Raw genomic sequence first — 19,735 nt, forward strand, 5'->3', positions numbered from 1 at the left:
AGTATAAAAGCAGAAAGTCTAAATAAAATATTTATAAATAGCTCTAGCAGTGTATCAAATAATGTATTATGAATAAGAATGTTTATTGAGGACTGCAAGGGTATTTCAATATGAGAGAATTATTGAACTAATTAATTGCACCAAAATTAAGGAAGAAAATTTACATAGTTCTACTAGTTTGCTAAAGAGGCATTTGATAAAATAAACACCTATTCAAAATGTTGAAGATAAGTCAAATAGGAATAATATGAAACAAAAAATTTTAATAGAAACTATTCTGCAAAATCTATAGCAAGTAATATCCCATGTGGCAAAACATCAAAATAATTTAAATAACAGGAAGGAACTACAAAGAAACTTTTGATACAGACTTTCTCACTCATAGTTATCTTGGAGATTCTAGCAAATTCATTAAGAAAAAAACTGATTGGTACAGACTTTGGCAAGGAAGAGCTGAAACTGTATATATGTGTGTGTGTGTGTGTGTGTGTATACATATATATATATATTTTTTGCTAATGATAGATTTCATAAGAGCCTCTAGTTAAAAAATAAAGATAAAATAATTTGGTATGGTGACTGTACATAAAATAAATATACAAAACATAGATTTTTCTCTATATTAGTGATACTTAGAGAAAAACATTTTATTCATATTAGCAAAAACTTAAAAAATATCTATGAATGAATTTAAAAATAATGTCAGGACACATATAAAAATCATAACACTTAATTAAAGTGTAAAGTATGCTTATTCATGCTTTGCATAAATGCAGGAAACATGGACTTACATTAAAATATTGTGCAAATAAAATACCTTCCATGTTTTTACACAGAAAGACAATATTATAAAATACCAATTTCCCATAATTAATTTTTAAAGTTAATTCAATTCTAAATAGAGCTCAATAAATATTTCTTTTTTAAAGAATCAGTTAAGATAATCTTAAAGCTCATTTGAAAGTACCCAATTATACATGCAAATACCTAAGAAAAATATGAAAAAATATTTTTAGGATGCAAGAGATTTGATTTTATCAATAAATTAACTACAATGTATCAAAGAAAACCAGAGCCAGACAGTAGTTAAAATGATAAAAACAGATTTTGTTATCCTCATTAATACTTAAGGAAAAATATATTGAGATGTTTATTGACACCTTGCACACAGTGGAAAAAAAAATTGAAACAAAGTTAATGTTCACTAAAAAAGGATATTTGAAAAATAAATTAAGCTGCAATGATCTTAATTTTGTACAGCAATTTAAAAACTGAGTTAAATAGCTGAATATTTGTGTATAATTATATGGGCATGGAGAACATTACAGATATATATGAGATTGTTAATTTGGGTTACTTGCCCATGTGAGGTGTAGGGATATGCTGCTATAGGTGAAAGAGAGTAGGAGATGTCAGGAATAAGGAAAGCAAAATGAAAATGAAGAGATTGTACTCCAAAACTTCACATGCATTATATTAGTCCATTCATTGAAGTAAAATTAAAAATGTAAAAGAAAAAACATACTATCTTATTAAAAACAAATAAAAATAAAAACAAACAACCCAATCCAGAAATGTACAGAAGACCTAAACAAGCAATTCTCCAATGAAGTCAAACAAATGGCCAATAGGCACATGAAAAAATGCTCAATATTGCTAATTATCCGAGAAATGCAAATCAAAACTACAGAGAGGTATCATCTCATAACAATGAGAATGGCCATTATTGTAAAGTTCACGAACAATAAATGCTGGAGAGAGTGTGTAAAAAAGGGAACCCTCCTTATTGTTGGTGGGAATATAGTTTGGTGCAGCCATTATGGAAAACAGTATGGAGATTCCTCAAAAAAACTAAAAATAGACTTACCATATGATCCAGCAATCCCACTCCTGGACATATATCTGGAAGGAACTCTAATTTGAAAAGATACAAGCACCACAATGTTCATAGCAGCACTATATACAATAGCCAAAACATTGACGCAACCTAAATGTCCATCAACAGATGACTGGATAAATAAGTTGTGTATTTATACAATGGAATACTACTCAGCCATTAAAAAAGAATAAAATATTGCCATTTGCAGCAACATGGATGGACCTAGAGATCATCATTCTAAGTGAAGTAAGCCAGAAAAGAAAGAAAAATTCCATATGAAATCCATATGTGGACTCTAAAAAAAAAAAAAAAAAAGGACACAAACTCATCTCCAAAAAGAAGAAGATGGACAGAGTAAACAATCTTATGATTATGGGAGGAAAGGGGGGGTGGGAATGGATAAATATGGGAGTTTGAGATTTGCAAATGTTAGCCACTATATATAAAAATAGATTTAAAAAATTCTGTACAGCACAGGGAACTATATTCAATATCTTGTAATAACCTTTAATGAAAAAGAATATGAAAACGATTATATGTATGTATATGCATGACTGGCACATTGTGCTGTATACCAGAAATTAACACATAGTAAACGACTCTATGTCAATTAAAAAAAAAGAAAGAAAAAATGCCTCTAGAATGAGGCTCATCCTTAGCCTTACCTTTAAATTTGAGCTAGGGAGCCAGCTGACTGGTGTTGGTATGTCTGAGGTGGGTGTACCACTGAGCCTTGTTTGGGAGATTTGGGAAAACTGCAAACTGGAACCAGTCATTGTTGCTATGGTCAAAAACTATGGCTGTAGTGATGCTGACAGGAACGGGGAGAAAAGAAGAAGAGACATTTTCCATTGTCTCTTCCGACTTTCCGATTCCCCTCCAGGAAACTCTCCTTATTGGCACAGCCCTATAGGGAGCTGGCTGGCTGGCACAGGTGAAATGGGTTTGGCCTGTCCTAGCTACAGCATCATGTTGCAGAGAATAGACTGGTGGGTTTCAAGCTGAGAGACACTAGTTTATTAACCAGCAGAATAGTGTCGATACATTTGAAAATTGAGATGGAAAACATGTTATTTTAGAAAAATACAAATTGCAAAAAGGACCCCAGAAAAGAAATAAAAACCAGAAGAGGTCAAATGCCATTAAGAACTAAGTTGTTAAAGACTAACAATTGAACGCAATTTAAAAAATACATACACATCTACAAAGTCACAAACTGTATAAAAACTTCCAAGCACATAAAATTCTGATACTCTTTAAGTTACTCCAAAGAACAGACCTAAGAGGAATTTTCCTCTACTCCCGTCACTCAGCTCAGCCCTGTGCACTGCCTCTGGAGGCATCTGACACTCAGATCCAGCCATACTCTCTCCTTTTCACATACCCTCTCCTTTTCACACACCCTTTGTGGCTCCCTATTGCCCTTGAAAGGGTTTCGGCTCCTCAGTTCAGGACCTGCACATTTCCTCCAAGTGACCTTCAAGTTCTAGCTATGTAAAATTATTTGCCAGAACACACAGGATCTTTCCCATTTTTGGCCTTTGCCCGAGCTGTTTTCTTCAAAGACCAGATCCAATGTCTCCACTCCAGAAAGTCTTACCTTACCAAACACATCCTGGCTCCCCCTTTGAGCTCCCTTAGCCCAGGTTCCTCCCTTTCCCCTACAAAGATCTACACCACTATCCCTTAGCCCAGGTTCCTTCCTCTACCACACTCAGCAACCAGAATGAGGCTGGGCCCTGAGGGTGTCTGAATGAATCAGTAACTTCCTGCATTGTGAATTCCTACACATCCATTAACAGCCCAATCAAACAGTTCCTGGATCAAAGCAGCTTGCAGAAAGTGTGAATTGTCCAGGTTCCAGCCCCAGCCCTGGCCCCGCTAGGCACTCACCAAGGTGGTCTGTCAGTTGTGTTCCAACAATACCATCTGCTCATCGTCGGTTACACGTTCCCCACCAGGAGCACCTGGGCATTGTCCCATGAGTAGGTCTAGATCTGGATTGACCTGGAGAAGCCGTGACAGGGTCAGTTTAGGGCTTGGAGGATGCAAACTCCATGCCCTCACCTCCCCTCCCTCACCCACTCCAGCCTCCACATTCCCATTATCCTTGAACATGGCAGGCTTTGTCCGTCCTCCTGGCCTTGTCTAGCCAGGAACATTCTCCCTTCTCCAAGTGTTTGCTCCAACGGTTCCCTGATCTTAGAAGTCCCTCTTTCAAGCAGCCTCTCCTACCTTTCCAGATCCCACTCTCCCCCAGAATAATTTCTCCCTCCTCAGCAAATTCAGAAATTTTCTTAAAATTTGTCATTACTTCTGGGCAGAAAATTTAAATGTTTATATCTTTTAATCTATGCACACTGGCTTTTTTTGTCCCTCTAGATTTTTTTCCCAAATGTTTACACTTTGATTTTTCTACATTAAATAAATAAACAAATGAATAAATAAATAAATAAATTTTCAAAAAAGAAAATACACTATTTTAATACCAAACTCTGAGAAATAAAGCAAAAAATAAAAAAAAGAAAACCAAAGACTAATTTTATTTATGAATGTGAATGTATCTACTACCTTCAAACTACATATTTGAATAATTGGAGTGAATTACCTAGAAAATAAAAAAAAAAACCTTTTATCTATGTTATCTATAGCCAATGTAAAATATGTAAGTATTTCTATTCTGTCTTCTGTGTTTAGACACAGCTATAAACTTTTATTAATAATGGGCTATACCTATTCAGGTTGGATTAATAATGGGCTATGCATACTCAGGTTGGATTAATAATGGGCCATGCATACTTAGGTTGGATTGATTAACTGTCACGTATGCAATGGTTCTCAATTATGGCTGCACTTTAGCTTCTTTTTGTGGAGCTTTGAAAAATCCTGATCCCAAGTCTGCCTACCAGATGAATTAAATCAGAACTTCTTGGAGTGAGGCCTAGGCCGCAGTATCTGAAAAGGTCTGTAGGTAAATACAACGTGAAGCCAGGGTTGCAACCACTGGAAAAAAAAAAATCACATAGTAGCAGAATTTTAAATTTTACAAGTTTAGTGACTAGAAGCCTAAGATCAGCAAGTGAACTTGGAATAAATATTTTGCATAATAGTCATCTGATATTTTAACCATTTTAAATTATCTTCTTAGTGCAGGGATCTGTTAATAGCCTGAAAATGGACTGAACCAAACACAGAGGCCACAATCACCACAGAGGCCACAATCACTACATTGTGAAGCACGTGGCGCTTTAAAGTATTTTGGTATTGAAATGAAACTTCAACCATTTCCAAATTTTGAGTTAAATATGTAAGATGTAATTGTTCATTAAATAAATGAGCATTCAAAATATTAATTATTTTCTCTAATGTTATTCAGATCATTAAGATCACAGACAGTGAATATAATTTTGTTATATGTGATGGTTAATTTTATGTCTCAACTTGGTTAGGCCACAGAACCTGGTCACACACCAGTCTAGATGTTACTGTGAAGGTTTTGTTTTCTTAAGGTGAGATTAACATTTAAATTGGTAGACTTTGAGTAAATCAGATTACCCTCCATAATATGGGTGGGCCTCATCCAATTAGTTTAAAGGCCTTAGGGGAAGAAAGACGGTGCCTTGAGTAAGAGGAAATTCTGCCTTCAGGCTGCCTTAGACATGAGCTACAACACCAGCTTTTCTGGATTCCCAGCCTGACAGCCTGCCCTGCAGATTTTGGACTTTTCAGCCTTCACAATCCTGAAAGCCAATTGCTTTAGGATAAATCTCTCTCTCTTTCTCTTCTGTATTGTATATGAATTCTATTGGTCATATTTCTCTGGAGAACTCTGATTAATATTTAAGTGGGAGGCAATTAAGGGACACTAAAAATAATTTTATTCTCATTCTCAACCCAACTTCCACCCCTTATGTTTTCCAATTAACTACAAGTTAAAAATTTTAGACATTTTTTTTCCTCCTGTCAAAAGTATGAGATCATGGTGTCCCCAACTCAGGATATTTGTTGTTTTGGGGGACATACTGGGTCAGTTCCCAAGGTATCTGTTGTGCCCTCAAGTTTAGCTCCTGATTTTAGCCACTTTGTGGCTGTCAATTTTTTCCCCCTAGAGGGGAATTTTCAAGATTTGGCATAAATATTCTGATCCATTTTAGGAAGAGAATAGGAGTCAGGAATTGTTTTGCTTTTTAAAAATTTGTGTTTATTTTTATATTTTCTTGTTTTGTACTCAAAAAGCCTCCAGTTATTCACCAGTGTTTAGTCTTTTAAGGAATGCAAAAATATTCCAGTAACAAAGGTAATTACACCTTTGTTTACATGAGACAGTAAAATGAATGAAGCAATTTACAGAAGGCCATGAAGTGGGGAAGTGAATATACTGAAGTGAATATACTTTGGGTTCAAACTGTTTTCTAACTTTGGGATCTTCTAAATGGAAGTTTTAGTAACTTTGATCAATCCCCTAACCAATTAGTTCCATTTTCAGTCCAGTTTGTCATCTCTCAAGGAGCATTTCTCAAAATGGTTGAACCATACTTTCGTTTATGTCTTAGTTTGGGCTGCTGTAACAGAGTACCACAGACTGGGTGGCTTATAAATGACAGAAATTTATTTCTCAGAGTGCTGGAGGCTGGAAGTCCAAGATGAGTGTTCCAGCGTGGCTGAGTTCTGGTGAGGGCCCACTTCCTGGCTCACAGACAGTTGTCTTTTTGCTGGGTCTTCACATGTCAGAAGGGGCAAGGGCTTTCTCTGCGTACACTTTTATAAGGGCAGTAATCCCATTCACGAGGCTTTCACCCTCATAACCTAAACACTTCCCTGAGGCCTATCTCCTAGTTCCAACACATTAGGGGTTGAAACACATGAATTTTAGGGGACACAAATATTCAGCCTATAACACTCACACTCTTTTGAGCACTGTGAAAATATTACAAATCTACTTCATCCCACCCACTTCTTTTGGGGGATGTGACCCACAAGTTGAGAACCTTCTTAGTTGGTGGAGAGAGAAAGAAGATTAAATCAAGAGAAATCTGGGAATTTTTTTCAACCTTTATTTCCTGTAGTTTGTATTAAGGAAAGAAAAGGAATCTTCTTCATCAGATAGACACATTTGGGGAGTTTCCATCACTTCCTAAATACTGACACCTATAATGTTTAAAGATTTAGAAGAAAGACTTTAAAAAAATTTTCCCTTAGCCTAGGATAGAAGACAATGATTCTTTCAGCTTAAGATATAAAATATTTGCTGGCAGTAGATTGATCTTTGCTGCATAAAAATAACATGCCGAGGCCAGTCCACAGAGTGGTTTTGTCTCCTCTTCTCCATCCTTAGAATATGAAGGTTCCCCTATCCTCCTTATCCTGTCCCTTATTCAGCTGCAGTACCTGGCAGATGAGAAAAGTCCACAGAGCACTCCATGGAGTCCTTATATTAGAGGAGGCATATTACTGAGAGTGCCTAATGGAACTCAGAACTGGGGAGGGCAGTGGGGAGGAAAGATCCAGGAAGACAACCCTGCCGAGAGATATGGTTGGGAGATCTGTTTCTAGGGTCCTGAACCACCTTGAGGGGCGGGGGGTGGTGGTGGTGGTGGTGGTGTTAACCATGCAAGTTCCTAAGCTTCCTAAAGCTGAGTTTCTGAGGAGGTTTAGAAATCTGCATTCTATGCAGGTGTATTTAAGAAATATTTCTCAAGGATTAAAGTAGGATAAAACTCAGCATAAGTCAAGTAAATGAGATAAATCACTCCTGACTCTGCCCTTCTGAAGATTCTGACTTGAAGTCAAAGTCAGATTGAACAATTTTCTGGTTCCACTTATGTGCATGATTAGCTACAAAAGCCTGTTTATGTGTGTGTGTGTGTGTGTGTGTATTAAATAACCCTCTCTTCTGTGCTACATGGAGTGCTAGGAACATAACTTCTAGTTAGATAAGAAGTTGAATCTTGATACCCTGAAAGCCAAAGAAGACTACATATATTTAACATTATTTGTTGATTTTATTTTCTCAAATGCTATATTATAATCTTACTTTCCTCATTTAAATATTCCTAGGCATTGTGGGGAGTGGATAAGGCAGATGTTTCTCATTTTTCCTCCACAAATTGTTTGCATTCTGTGCTTCCCAATTTTAATGCTAAAGCTGACCTTGTTTTGCAAATAAAATAATCAGGTACAGTAGGTGGTCCGCTCAGAGGCTTCTGTGAGACCTTATGTATAATCATGGAAGACCGTAACTAAAATCACTTCCTTAGAAGTGTTTAAAGTTTTTTCCAGTAACAGCAATCTGTGAAACACAAGATCCACATGTAATTTTATCTCTAAAGCAGAGTTTCTCAGCCTGGGCACTATTGACATTTTTGGCTTTTGGGCTGGTTAAGTCTTTATTGTGGAGGACTGTCTTGTGCATTTCAGGATGTTCAGCAGCATCCCTGGCCTCTCCTTATTAGATACTAGTAAGCACCACCCACTTCCTACTCAAGTGTAGGGGAAAATGAAACCTGGTTGAGAAACAGAGTTCAACCCAGCTGGCACTGAGCCGTCTGTAGTCATAAACCCATGCAAACTGTGTAAGTGAGTTTCTGTCTCAAATGAGTCCTTGAAAGATGGAAAAAATAAAAAAGTTGGTGAACTACTGTTAATGAAGTTAAAGTCATGTTTATGAGCTCTATCTGAGCAGGTCATTATTCTCCATGTCTGTAATTATAATCTAGCTCATTCTGCTTTATTGTGAGTAATTACCAAAGGTCAAGCAGCTGAAGAGAAAAGGAGGAATTTATGTCAATCATCTTAGCTGAGACTGTAACTCAGAGCATGGGTTTCCTCTTTTTCAGCCCAATCTTTTGTCAAAAACACTAAATCAAATATGTCTTTAAAATCTTAGACACCTTTTCCTTTAATCTAGATCTTTATGGCCCTTTCTCCCCCTGATAAAAGTTGTTGTGTGCTTTATGCCTTAAAATGACTAAGACCAAAGGTAGAAATTCAGGGTTGCTGTATACAGTTGTGCATGTAATGTATCACACAAATCCAGGAGCTGCTGTTCAAAATGCCTCTGATGCTATGCGGTCTGCTGGAGTTGGCAAAATTCTGCTGCAGCCCTGGGACACTGGTCTAAACTGTACTCTCTTCTCTTTTGACACTACTGAATCTAGGCATTCTCAAGTCAGTGTCTTACCTTGATTATGCAGCAACATCTGTTTATTAACACTGAAATGCCCTTTCACATTTTAATGTGTGATTTATTCAATATATCTTGTAGTACTGTGCTTAGTTAAAAAAAAAAAAAACCAACTATTCCCTGGAGATATTTCTTGGTACTTTACAGGAGATTTCACTTCAGCAAGTGCCTGATATGATTTGTGAAGCACTATTGGAGGCACATCTTAGAAACAGGACAATGTGGTTATGGAATCATCTACTTGAAAACCATGTCAGGAAGCCGGCAAAAATTAAACAAGAATAATATATGCAGTGTTCAATTAAACAACTTGCTAATTAAAGGACAGACCACTCAGGGAGGGAAGAATTCTGACAGACATCATTAGAAAATGATCCTCAGTATTGGTATTTGAATAGAAATTACAGAATGGTTAGAATAATTTTTTAAATGTTTTAGAATATATAAGAATTGGGAGAAGGTAAATAAAAGCCAAGGGAGTGCTACAGTAATAGGAATTTGATGTTTGTTCCCAGCCATTATACCCTGTTGTTTTGGGAACAGTACCAATTTTTATTTGGGAATCTACTTCACATGCCCTTTTTTGTCCTTATGCTTAGTTGGGCTCCTCCATGTCTCAGGAGTGAACCATGTGACCCAGCCCTAAAACAATCAGTGCACTGCATTTTCCTGGCTATGATGAGAATTTTGAGGTTAGACATGGGATACAATCAAAACCATCAAAAGGCAATGAGAGTTTTACTAACTTTACAAAAAGCAGAACCTAGATACAAAAACTACAGAGCATGTTCCAGGAACTAGGAAGTGGTTGGTGAAGAGATGAACTTAAGGACCATGATTCACTGTAGGTATCAGAAATGTGAAGATGGATCCATTCTCTCCCACACCTGTTCATTGCTCTGACTTATTATGCACCCAGTGCGTGTGGCTATAGCACTAATGTTTAAAGTGTCAAAAGATAAACTGAAGCATGTTAAAAATTTTAAGTTTATTTGAACAAAAATCAATTCAAATTGGGCAGCACCAAACTAGAAGCTCCACACACAGTAACTCAGGGAGAGAATTTTGTAGAGAAAAGGTGGAAGCAAAGCAAGGAAATTATTTGATTGGCTATCATTTAAGCATTTGGAAAGGCTGAGTTGGCTGTTTGTGGTGGTTCTTAGGTTTTGATTTTTTAACTTTGAGGCATTAACAGGCTTAGGCTTTGGTTTGCTTACATAGACCACTAAGGTATTAGAACCACCTTTGTCTACTGGCTTATTTAATTTAATTTATTTATATTTATTTAATTTAACTGTATTTATCAGATGATTATGTGAAAGGTAAATTTTTTTAACAAGAAAAATTTTTTACAATGACATTGAATTTGATTCTGATATGTAAAGCAAAATGAAAAAGTTAAGTACAGAACAAATGGTTTAATTCAATAATATTAGCATTAATGAAAAAGGTCATTTGGGCTCATGCCTTTTAGTCACAGTAAGAATTGAACATACATATGATTCTTATTGGCTTTTATTTTTGATCGAATGGGTGATTGAACGGAGTCCAGTGATATCAAAGGTCAGCAAGAGGGCACAGGATGTGAGGTGGAGTAGAATGCATCCAAAGATGAATGCAAGGTATCTCAGAACTTAGACTATTTGACAATATTTCCCATCCAGCTCTATGGGTGATAAAGTTGGCCATACATATATAGGTCACTTGTGACAATATAGGTGACTTATGAACAATAAAAAATTAGTAAAACTTTAAATTTTTCTGATTGGAATATCACCACAATATTGTGTAATGCCAGTGAAATCTATTTATTACATGAGGCCAAACTATGGCTGGTGATGAAAGGGTGTGCTGTAGTGTAAAGAGCACATGGATCTGGAATCATAGTTTCCAATCTTGATTTCACTACTGATACACTATCTGACCTCGGTCCCTTATTCCCCAATATGCATGTAAAAATGTGGGTTAAAAAAATCCAAGAATTTTTACAAGAAGAAAATACCTGCAAAGTTGCTTAAGAAATGTGAGCTACACAGAACCATAATTATTATTATGAATTATTATTTTATGTCAGTAAAAGAAAATGAGTGACCGATTAGGACAATGTCTAAATATATTTTCCTATACATTATGTATTGCGACAATTTGATGTACTGATTGCAGAAACAATATTTTTTCATGTGATTTCTCAGCCCCATTAAAAGGAAAATGGCCCATTTGTTTTACATTATCCTTTTATTTCAGAATGGAAACAGCTGTTGCATCACGCAGCCAAAGAATAATGTCATAACTCTGAGTATTACTGTTTCAAATAATAGCCATTTAATCATAGAATTTTAATTCTGGAAGGCACTCTTGTTAAACCATTTACAAATGAGGAAACAAAAGATGAAAGAAGATTTAATGACTTGCTATAGATTTCCCAGATGTCCTTGATTTCCAATTTGGTTTTTTTCCATTGTAAAATATAAGTAAATTATGTTCTAGATTCATCGTCCACCAAATTTAAGGATGCATGGGCTTAATTTTAGGGATAGCTAAAGAAAGTGCTCAGAATTTGATGGTATCTCATAGTCAATTTGGATATATATATAACTTTTAGTAGAAATATTTTCAACATTTCACTACCGCAACTCAGGCAATTGTATTATCAATGGTCTATCAATCTGGTACTATGGTTTAAGTGAAATAAACTCAGATTTGGGGTAGCATCTTGTAGATTGCTAGAAGCTAGCAGATTGAATGGACAGAAATTACAGCTGGACAGGCTACATTTCAGAGGATTATGCTTGTGTCATTCAGATCTGATACCAATTTTTAAAAAATATGTATTAAATGTTGAGAAAAGGGAAACATGCTCTGTTGGTGGGAATGCAAACCAGTGCAGCCACTGTGGAAAATGATATGGAGATTCCTCAGAAAATTAAAAATAAAACTACCATATGACCTAGCAATTCTACTCCTGGGTATTTACACAAAGAAAATGAAAACACAGGTTAGAAAAGACCCATGCACCCTTGTGTTTGCCACAGCATTATTTACAATAGCCAAGATGCGGAAGCAGCCTAAATGCTCATCAATAGATGAATGGATAAAGAAAATATGGTATATGTATACAATGGGATACTACTCAGCCATTAGAAAGAATGAAATCTTGCCATTTGTGACAACACAGATAGGCCTAGACGGTATTAAACTAAGTGAAATAAGTCAGACAGAGAGAGATATACTGAATGATTTCATATACATGGAATCTAAAAAACAGAACATGTGAACAAACATAACAAGACAGAAACAGAGTTATAGATAAAGAGAACAAACAGAGGGATGAGGGGAGGAAAAATAAGTGAGGGAGATTAAGAGGTACAAACTTCCTGTTGTAAAATAAATGAGTCGTGGGTATCAAATGTACAATGAGGGGAATATAGTCAATAACTGTATGATGCCATTGCATGGTGATGTATTGTAACTAGACTTATGGTAATCATTTTGAAATGTACAGAAATATCAAAAAACTATCATGTGTAAGAGTAACTAACATGGCATTACAAGTCAATTATACTTCAAAAACAAACAAACACAGAAAAAGAGATCATATTTGTAATTACCAGAGGTAGGGGTTGAGGGGAAGGAATTGGATGAAGGCAATCAAAAGGTACAGACTTCCAGTTATAAAGTTAGGAAGTACTAGGAAAGTAATATGCAGTGATAAATATAAGTAACACAGCTGTATGTTATGTATGAAAGTTGTTACGAGAGTAAATCCTAAGAGCTCTTATCACAAGGGAAAACATTTTCTATTTAATTGTGTATCTATATGAGATGATGGATGTTCACTTAACTTATTGTGATAATCCTTTCATGATGCATGTAAGCAAATCATTATGCTGTACACCTTAAACCTATACAGTGCTGTATGTCAATTACATCCCCCAAACTGGAATAAAAAATAAACAGTATGTATTTACAATGTGAAATCAAATGTTTTATAGTATTGTGTCAATTACGGTTCTGTTCAGATGTCAGGAATCATGTTAATCAGCTTAAGCAGAAAGTCACTAAGTTTTCCATTGCTTAAAGATTTTGGGTGAATATTTCCAATACAACCTGAATAGTTGAAAACACAGCAGAATGGAGGAAAGCAAGATCTAAAGGGAAAAGAGGAAAAGAAGGAAGAAAATAAGGACAGTGTGAAGGAAAAATGACGGAAAGATGCAGGAGATGCTGGAGGAAAAGAAGGAAGAAAATAAGGACAGTGTGAAGGAAAAATGACGGAAAGATGCAGGAGATGCTGTTGGTATTCCTCCCAGATCCTTTTTACTTGATCAGGAAGCCATCCCCCAAGCTCAAGCATTGCACTCACTCTGGAGAGTTGTTCTTCGCTGACCTGATCCTCACTTGCTAAAACTTAAGAAGTTACATGCCTCCCCGTATTTGGGACAGCCAATGACTGACTGATACAAGGTACAAAAGCTCAGCCTTCTTGCTTCCAGGTGAGACAATGCTGTCGGAGCAATTTACACTTAACCTGAGATCACTTGCTTGCTGGCTCTTTCCCCTTCCCACCCTCTCTCTGTCTCATAAAGGCTTTTCCCTGAGACAACTTTCAAAATAAATCTATGTGCTTGAATTTCTGTCTCAGGCCTTGCTTCTGGGGAATTCTACTTAAGATAAAAGAAGAAAAAGAAATAGAAAAAGAAAAGAAAACAAGAACTCAACCCTCCCATTTAGCCTCAAGAGCCTTTTACGATACCATTAACTCCAGGCAAACTGAAACACCTGGTTTTGTCTTTCACTCTAATTTACTAGTGAACCTAGTGTTTTTCCAACCATCTTTTAAATTTTTCACTGAAAACTCAATGTAAGCACCAACTTGCAGCAAGTACATTAAGTTTAATTCTACTGCCAAATATAGATTTCCCATGAAAATCAGACAAAGGAGAAGGAACTACAGCAGGAACAAATTTGGTTTCCTTTTGAAGCACACCGATTTCATTTGTAGGGATTAGTGTTAGAATAAATAAAGGTTGTTTTTACTTTACCAGGGGATATTAATAAATACAATGAAACTTGTCATTCGAGAAGGTTAAAAAAATTCAGTGTTTATCTAGACAAATGGTATTCATGCTGATTAATAAAGGGAAGTCAGAGGGTATATTTTTAACATGCTGAAGCATTATCTTACATTTTAAGGACTTTTACCATGCTTATTTCACCAAACAGACAATATCGTGTGTGTATTTGTGGGCAGTGGTGGTGGTGAGGATGGTAATAGTGGTAGTGGAGAAAGTGCCTAGAAAAATGGCTTAATGCCGAAAACCTGTGAATAGTTAGTTACCAGGCAAGGAGGTCTTACCAGCCAATCAGTTTACTCTAAACCTGAGCGCATGCGTGGATTATCCAGGTGGGCCCAATGTAATCAGAAGCGTCCTTAGAAGCAGCAGCAGAAGACAAAACGAAATAGTGTAAGAGTGGTTTTATTTGAGAGGGAATTGAGTGTCCAGGGCACTGCTATCTTTGAAAAATGGAGTGAGCCATGAGCCAAGGAATGCTGGCAGCTTCTAGAATCGGGAAAAAGATAGAAAATGAATTTTCCCTTAAGACTTCCAAAAGGAAAGACCTGTATCAGACTTCTGATCTACAGAACTGTAAGGTAATAAATTTGTGTTGTTTTAAGCCACTAAAATTGTTGTAATTTGTTATAGCAGTAATATGAAATTAATGCAGTATGTATACACATATATTTTAAAATTTAATGTTAGTTTTTTTATTTTAAAAATAGTTTAAAAAGAGCACATGATCATTTCTACAGTAAAAGAAAATATATTTTATATATATATTTAGTAATTTTTCTTCTCTTCTTGTAGCATTAACACCTAGGGTTCATGCATGTCATTCTCTACTTTTGCTATCTTTATACAAATATGATCAAACATATGATCACATAAATGGCTATTCTTAGCATTGATTAAAGTTTGGAAAATACTAGGATTATTCTTGTTTTTTGCAGTTAACTGTAATATGGACCTTATTGCAGGTCAATTGCTTTTAATAAATCCAACACTTTCTTTTCCATAGCTTTGAAATTTTTCGTAGTGTTGTTATGGTATAATTTACTTAATCATTCCTTAGTGATGAATGTTCATGTTTCTAGTTCTTTGTTGTTGCTATTGCTTTTTTTCTTTGTTGTCGTGGTATACAATGCTATAATTAATATACTTTTGTATGCATACATACATGTGCTTGGACTTTTATATTTATAGGATCAGTTTACAGCAAATGAGAGTGGCATTTTGACTTTTTTCAATTTTCCACTTGTAGGCCAAATATATCATCAGATGTAAATGTTAATTTTATTCTTTCCTTCTGTTACATTAGGATATCAGCTTCTGCTCTGCAAAAACAAACCAACAACAAAACCCTGACAATGTTTTCTCCTTTTACCCCAAGCCCATTTTACTAAAAAGTATGCTAGAAAGGGAGAATAGTGATTAAAAAAAGGGCAGCAAGTTGGGGGGATAAAAAGGCAATCTGTATCTTCTGAAACGACTGCCTGAGAATACAGCTTTGTCAGTCTCTAGAAAATACACGTCAGCAGTTTGTTACTTCAGTTCCTCACAGGGTCCAGTTTTAAGACATGCTGATACCTCAGCGGAAGTGAGGAGTAATGGAGTACAAAGTTTAGGGGAAGTTAACCAGAAAATAGGGCTGCCCCAATAGAAAAGCTGTTAAAAAATTTACAGTATCCAAACAACTGCAAATTTAACAGGCTGTGATTTGGGGAGTAAGATACGGTGTCTGTAGCTTCTACAAAACTTGTAAGGGTAAATAACACCTATTAATGGTATAATGGTGAAATAACATGTTGCAGTTAGAAACTGATTTTAACTTTTGCTGTCATTTTTCGTTTAAATTTCTTTTATCCCACAGTAACTCCCCTGGGCCTGGATGAGATCTTTGGTAGGCCAGAGGGAGGAGCAGAAGGCAGGATAGCTGTTACATGAGCTCAGGTAGCATCTGATGTTGATTTCCTCTGCCTTAGCTGTTGCTTGAAAGTGATTCTTCCCTGGGTGTCCGGTGAACTACTCTGTGGTTTTGGCCCTCTCCACATGGGTAGTCATTTTCCTTCCTCTGTCCAGTTGTGATTCCCACACAACTTTTGTACCTGGCTCTATACCTTCAGCCTCCCTGGATGAGGTCATCTTGACCTTCATAGAAAGCCCTCTTGGACATGATTCACAAACTGTCCCTCAGGTGACCCATGCCTTGTCCCTGAAACCTGGTCCCCTGACCCACCGTGAGATGGTCAGTGGCTTCCCTCCCAGCCCTCTACTGTGCTGCCACAGGCTATTCTGGCCAGCTTCCTGCTCCTTATAAAGTCAGGCTTGAGTTGGACACTAGACTGTGTGCCCTCCGACTCCATTTCTGAGGAGTTTGACATAATCCCCTGGTCTCCTTAAAGCTCTGTTCACTCAATCTGGGACCAGGGGCAAACTTCCCATGGGCCCCCACATGCCTCCTCTGGCTCACTATCAATTGTCTCCAAAAAATCCTCTTCCTGTTTCCTGATGTGTAACGTGCCTCTCCCACTTGCTTTAAAAGCCAGAGATGAGTGAAATCAAAGGTTAGTTAAAATTGATTCACAGACAGCTCTTTTGCAGTCCTGCTTAGGCGGTCTCGTATTTCACGTGGGAATGTTAAAGTGTTGACAACTACTGTCCTGGACCTTAGTAGAAACTGAGATAGAAACAGTCCCATTCAGTATCCTATTACTATGTTCAAACTTGATGATCCTGGAGAGTGCACAGCCAGTGCTGGAGAGAACAAGAACCAGGCCCTGGAGGTAGTGTGGCTGGCGGGAAAAAAGCAAAATATTGGAATATCAGTTAACTAGGCTGACATTCAAAGCAGGATTCCAGTTTCAAAAAGGTTGTATGGTCAGAATTCAGAGCAAAAACTAGTTCTAAGTCCTGGGCAAATAGCAGATCTGGGAGGGGAAATCTGCAGGCTGGTATCCAGGCTGCTTATAGCACATACTCCCTACTGATTGTTAACATATTACGTGTGTTTCTACTGCTTCAAGCACTATCTGAACTGGTTGCTCTCAGGTATTAATGAAATATGTGCTGAACACCTTGATTTTGCCCAGTGCTGTACTAGGTGTTGGAGAATGAACTAGGTGTTCTAAAGTGAGGTCCCTCTGAGGCCAGGTGGAAGTGAGTGACACCATTGCTGCTATTTTGTCCTTACCTTCTTTAACTCTTCCGTTGGCTCATGTTGTATTTATAAGTATCTCCAGTTTAAAGGGAGCAAGGGCTGACAGAACTGTTTAAGCCAAGGTGAGTTCTGACAGTTGTTAAAACTTAGGCGAGATTTGTATAAGAATCTGGGAACAAAATGACGGACCTAGAATAAGTTGCCAGTACTTCTATTTGTATGAATAATTAAATGCTTTCCAAATTATTTTTTGTAATAATTGAGTCAGAAAATAATAACAGTGTTAATTTACTTTCTGAAAAATCTCAGGCACTAACGGTAAAAAAAAAAAAAGAGCTTTCTTGCCTTAGCCCTCTTAGGTTTCTCTCTATCCTGTTTTAGTGTTTGCTTTATTTCTAGACTAGCCTGTGGCAGAAGGCCAGCTGCAATCTGAAGAAATCAGTTACAGCCTTTGGTGTATTAAGAATATGTTCATATTAATAGATTTCCTCTAAGGATATCTCACATCACCATTCCTGAGCCAAGTTTAAAACAATATGTGTAATACTTCAAACACTGAGAATTCATGGAGGCAAATGTGCCAATTTGTATACGTGTATGTTTTCTGACTGCTGTCATTAAATGAGTTTAATTCCATTGAGTACAGAGGTGGTTTTTTGTTTTTGAGTCTCTATGAATTGAAATACTGCTGAGCAACTAAGCATCTGATAGTTTTCACTTTTTGTTGCTGTAAGAATGTTGTATTATCAATGTACATTTGTTTTTTTAAAGCTAGGGCAAGAAAAGGCAAAAGAACACAGAGTAATTCAGTGCTGAGGTCAGAGATGGAGGTTGGATTCCTTCACCTTCACTCTTGGAAATAAAACTTAGAAATTTTTAAGATTGGATGGGACCTTTAGAGATCATGTAATCTGATCATCTAATTTTACAGATGAGGAAACTACAGTCCTTAATGAGGTTTTAACCTTGATTTGCCAAAATAAATTTTGGAATCACTTTTATAATAGTGGAAGCTAGAGACTGTCATATATATAATGCTTATTTGAAAAGGTGTCATTGTTTAAATGTGATTATGATTACATACAAGGATCATATGAAGATTAACAATAGTTTGTCTATGCGATTTGGTCAATGATATTAGATCCAAAGTAGTATGTTTGAAATTGGCAACTGGCTAAAACTGTCAATTTTCTTTCTCTACTGTAGTATAATTTTAAACTGAACATTTCTGAAGGCAACCACACAGTCTAGTTATTGGAGCTCTGGAATAGGAATCAAGGATACAATGTTCCATACGTAAGTTTGACAAAGACTTTATTTGACTCAGAGTATTACTACATGAATGGGTCATTGCCTTGGACACATCTTCATTTGGACTGAGATGGCTGCCGGTTCCAGGATGCAGCCCCTCACTAGGAAGCTGTCTGAAGTAGCACTGCAAATCACATATGGCCCAAATGAGGGTACAGATTAATAAGGAAAGCAGATAATCAAGGCAGGACATTGAACACCATACCCTGGGAATTGACACCTGGGCACTTACATCATTTGATCAAATGGAAACTGAGCCTAATCATTTTATCATATCCTATCTTTTTCAGTTACTTCTTTCTTTTTGACTTGTACTTGATTTACAATATTATTTTTAGGTGTACAACATAGTTATTTGATATTTTTAGAGATCATGCTCCATTTAAAGTTATTATACAGTATTAGCTACATTCCCTGTACTGTACCTTACCTCCTTGTATCTTATTTTATATCTAGTAGTTTGTAGCTCTTAATTGTCTTCTCCTACATTATTCCTCACCCAACTCCTCTTCCTTCTAGTAACCACTAGTTTATTCTCTGTATCCTTGAGTCTGTTTCTATTTTGCTATATTCATTTATTTTATTTTTTAGATTCCACATACAAGTGAAAATATATAGTATTTGTCTTTCTTTGACTTAATGAAGTGTAATACCCTCCAAGTCCATCCATGTTGTTGCAAATGACAAAGTTTCATTCTTATTTTTATGGTTGAGTAGTATTCTTTTGTATATGTATATACCACATCTTCTTTTTCCATCCATCTATCCATTGACACTTAGGTTGTGTCCACATCTTTGCAATTGTAAATAATGTTGCTACGTACATTGGGGTGCATGTATATTTTCGAATCAGTGCTTTTGTTTTTTCCTGGTATATACTCAGGAGTGGAATTGCTGAGTCATATGGTAGTTCTATTTTTAGTGTTTTGAGGAACTGTCATACTGTTTTGGCTGTACCAATTTATATTCCCACCAAAAAGTGTAAGAGAGTTCCCTTTTCTCCACATCCTCACCAATGTTTGTTTGTGTTCTTGTTGATGACAAGCCACTCTGAGAGGCATGTGGTGATACCTCATTGTGGTTTTGATTTGTATTTCCCTGATGCTTCGTGATACTGAGCATCTTTTCATGTTTCTGTTGGTCAT

General features: G+C 36.4%; 1 protein-coding gene across 3 annotated transcripts in view; it reads right to left on the bottom strand.

The window, feature by feature from the left end:
• ZSWIM2 (zinc finger SWIM-type containing 2) overlaps nt 1-19,735 on the bottom strand; it is a 174,782-nt gene that overhangs the window by 135,093 nt on the left and 19,954 nt on the right. For 2 of the 3 annotated variants that reach the window (XM_072962109.1, XM_072962108.1), the window contains exon 2: nt 3,773-3,886. Coding sequence is in view for 1 of the 3 variants with exons in the window: in XM_072962106.1 (XP_072818207.1) it covers nt 1,868-1,870 (3 nt within the window). In the remaining 2 variants the exon portion in view is untranslated. Of the gene's footprint in view, nt 1-1,867; nt 1,915-3,772; nt 3,887-19,735 lie in introns of all 3 variants that reach the window. The other variant, XM_072962106.1, reaches the window with a different exon arrangement.

Source organism: Vicugna pacos, chromosome 5 (genome assembly GCF_048564905.1).
Source record: "Vicugna pacos chromosome 5, VicPac4, whole genome shotgun sequence".
In the NCBI taxonomy this organism is placed as follows: domain Eukaryota; kingdom Metazoa; phylum Chordata; class Mammalia; order Artiodactyla; family Camelidae; genus Vicugna; species Vicugna pacos.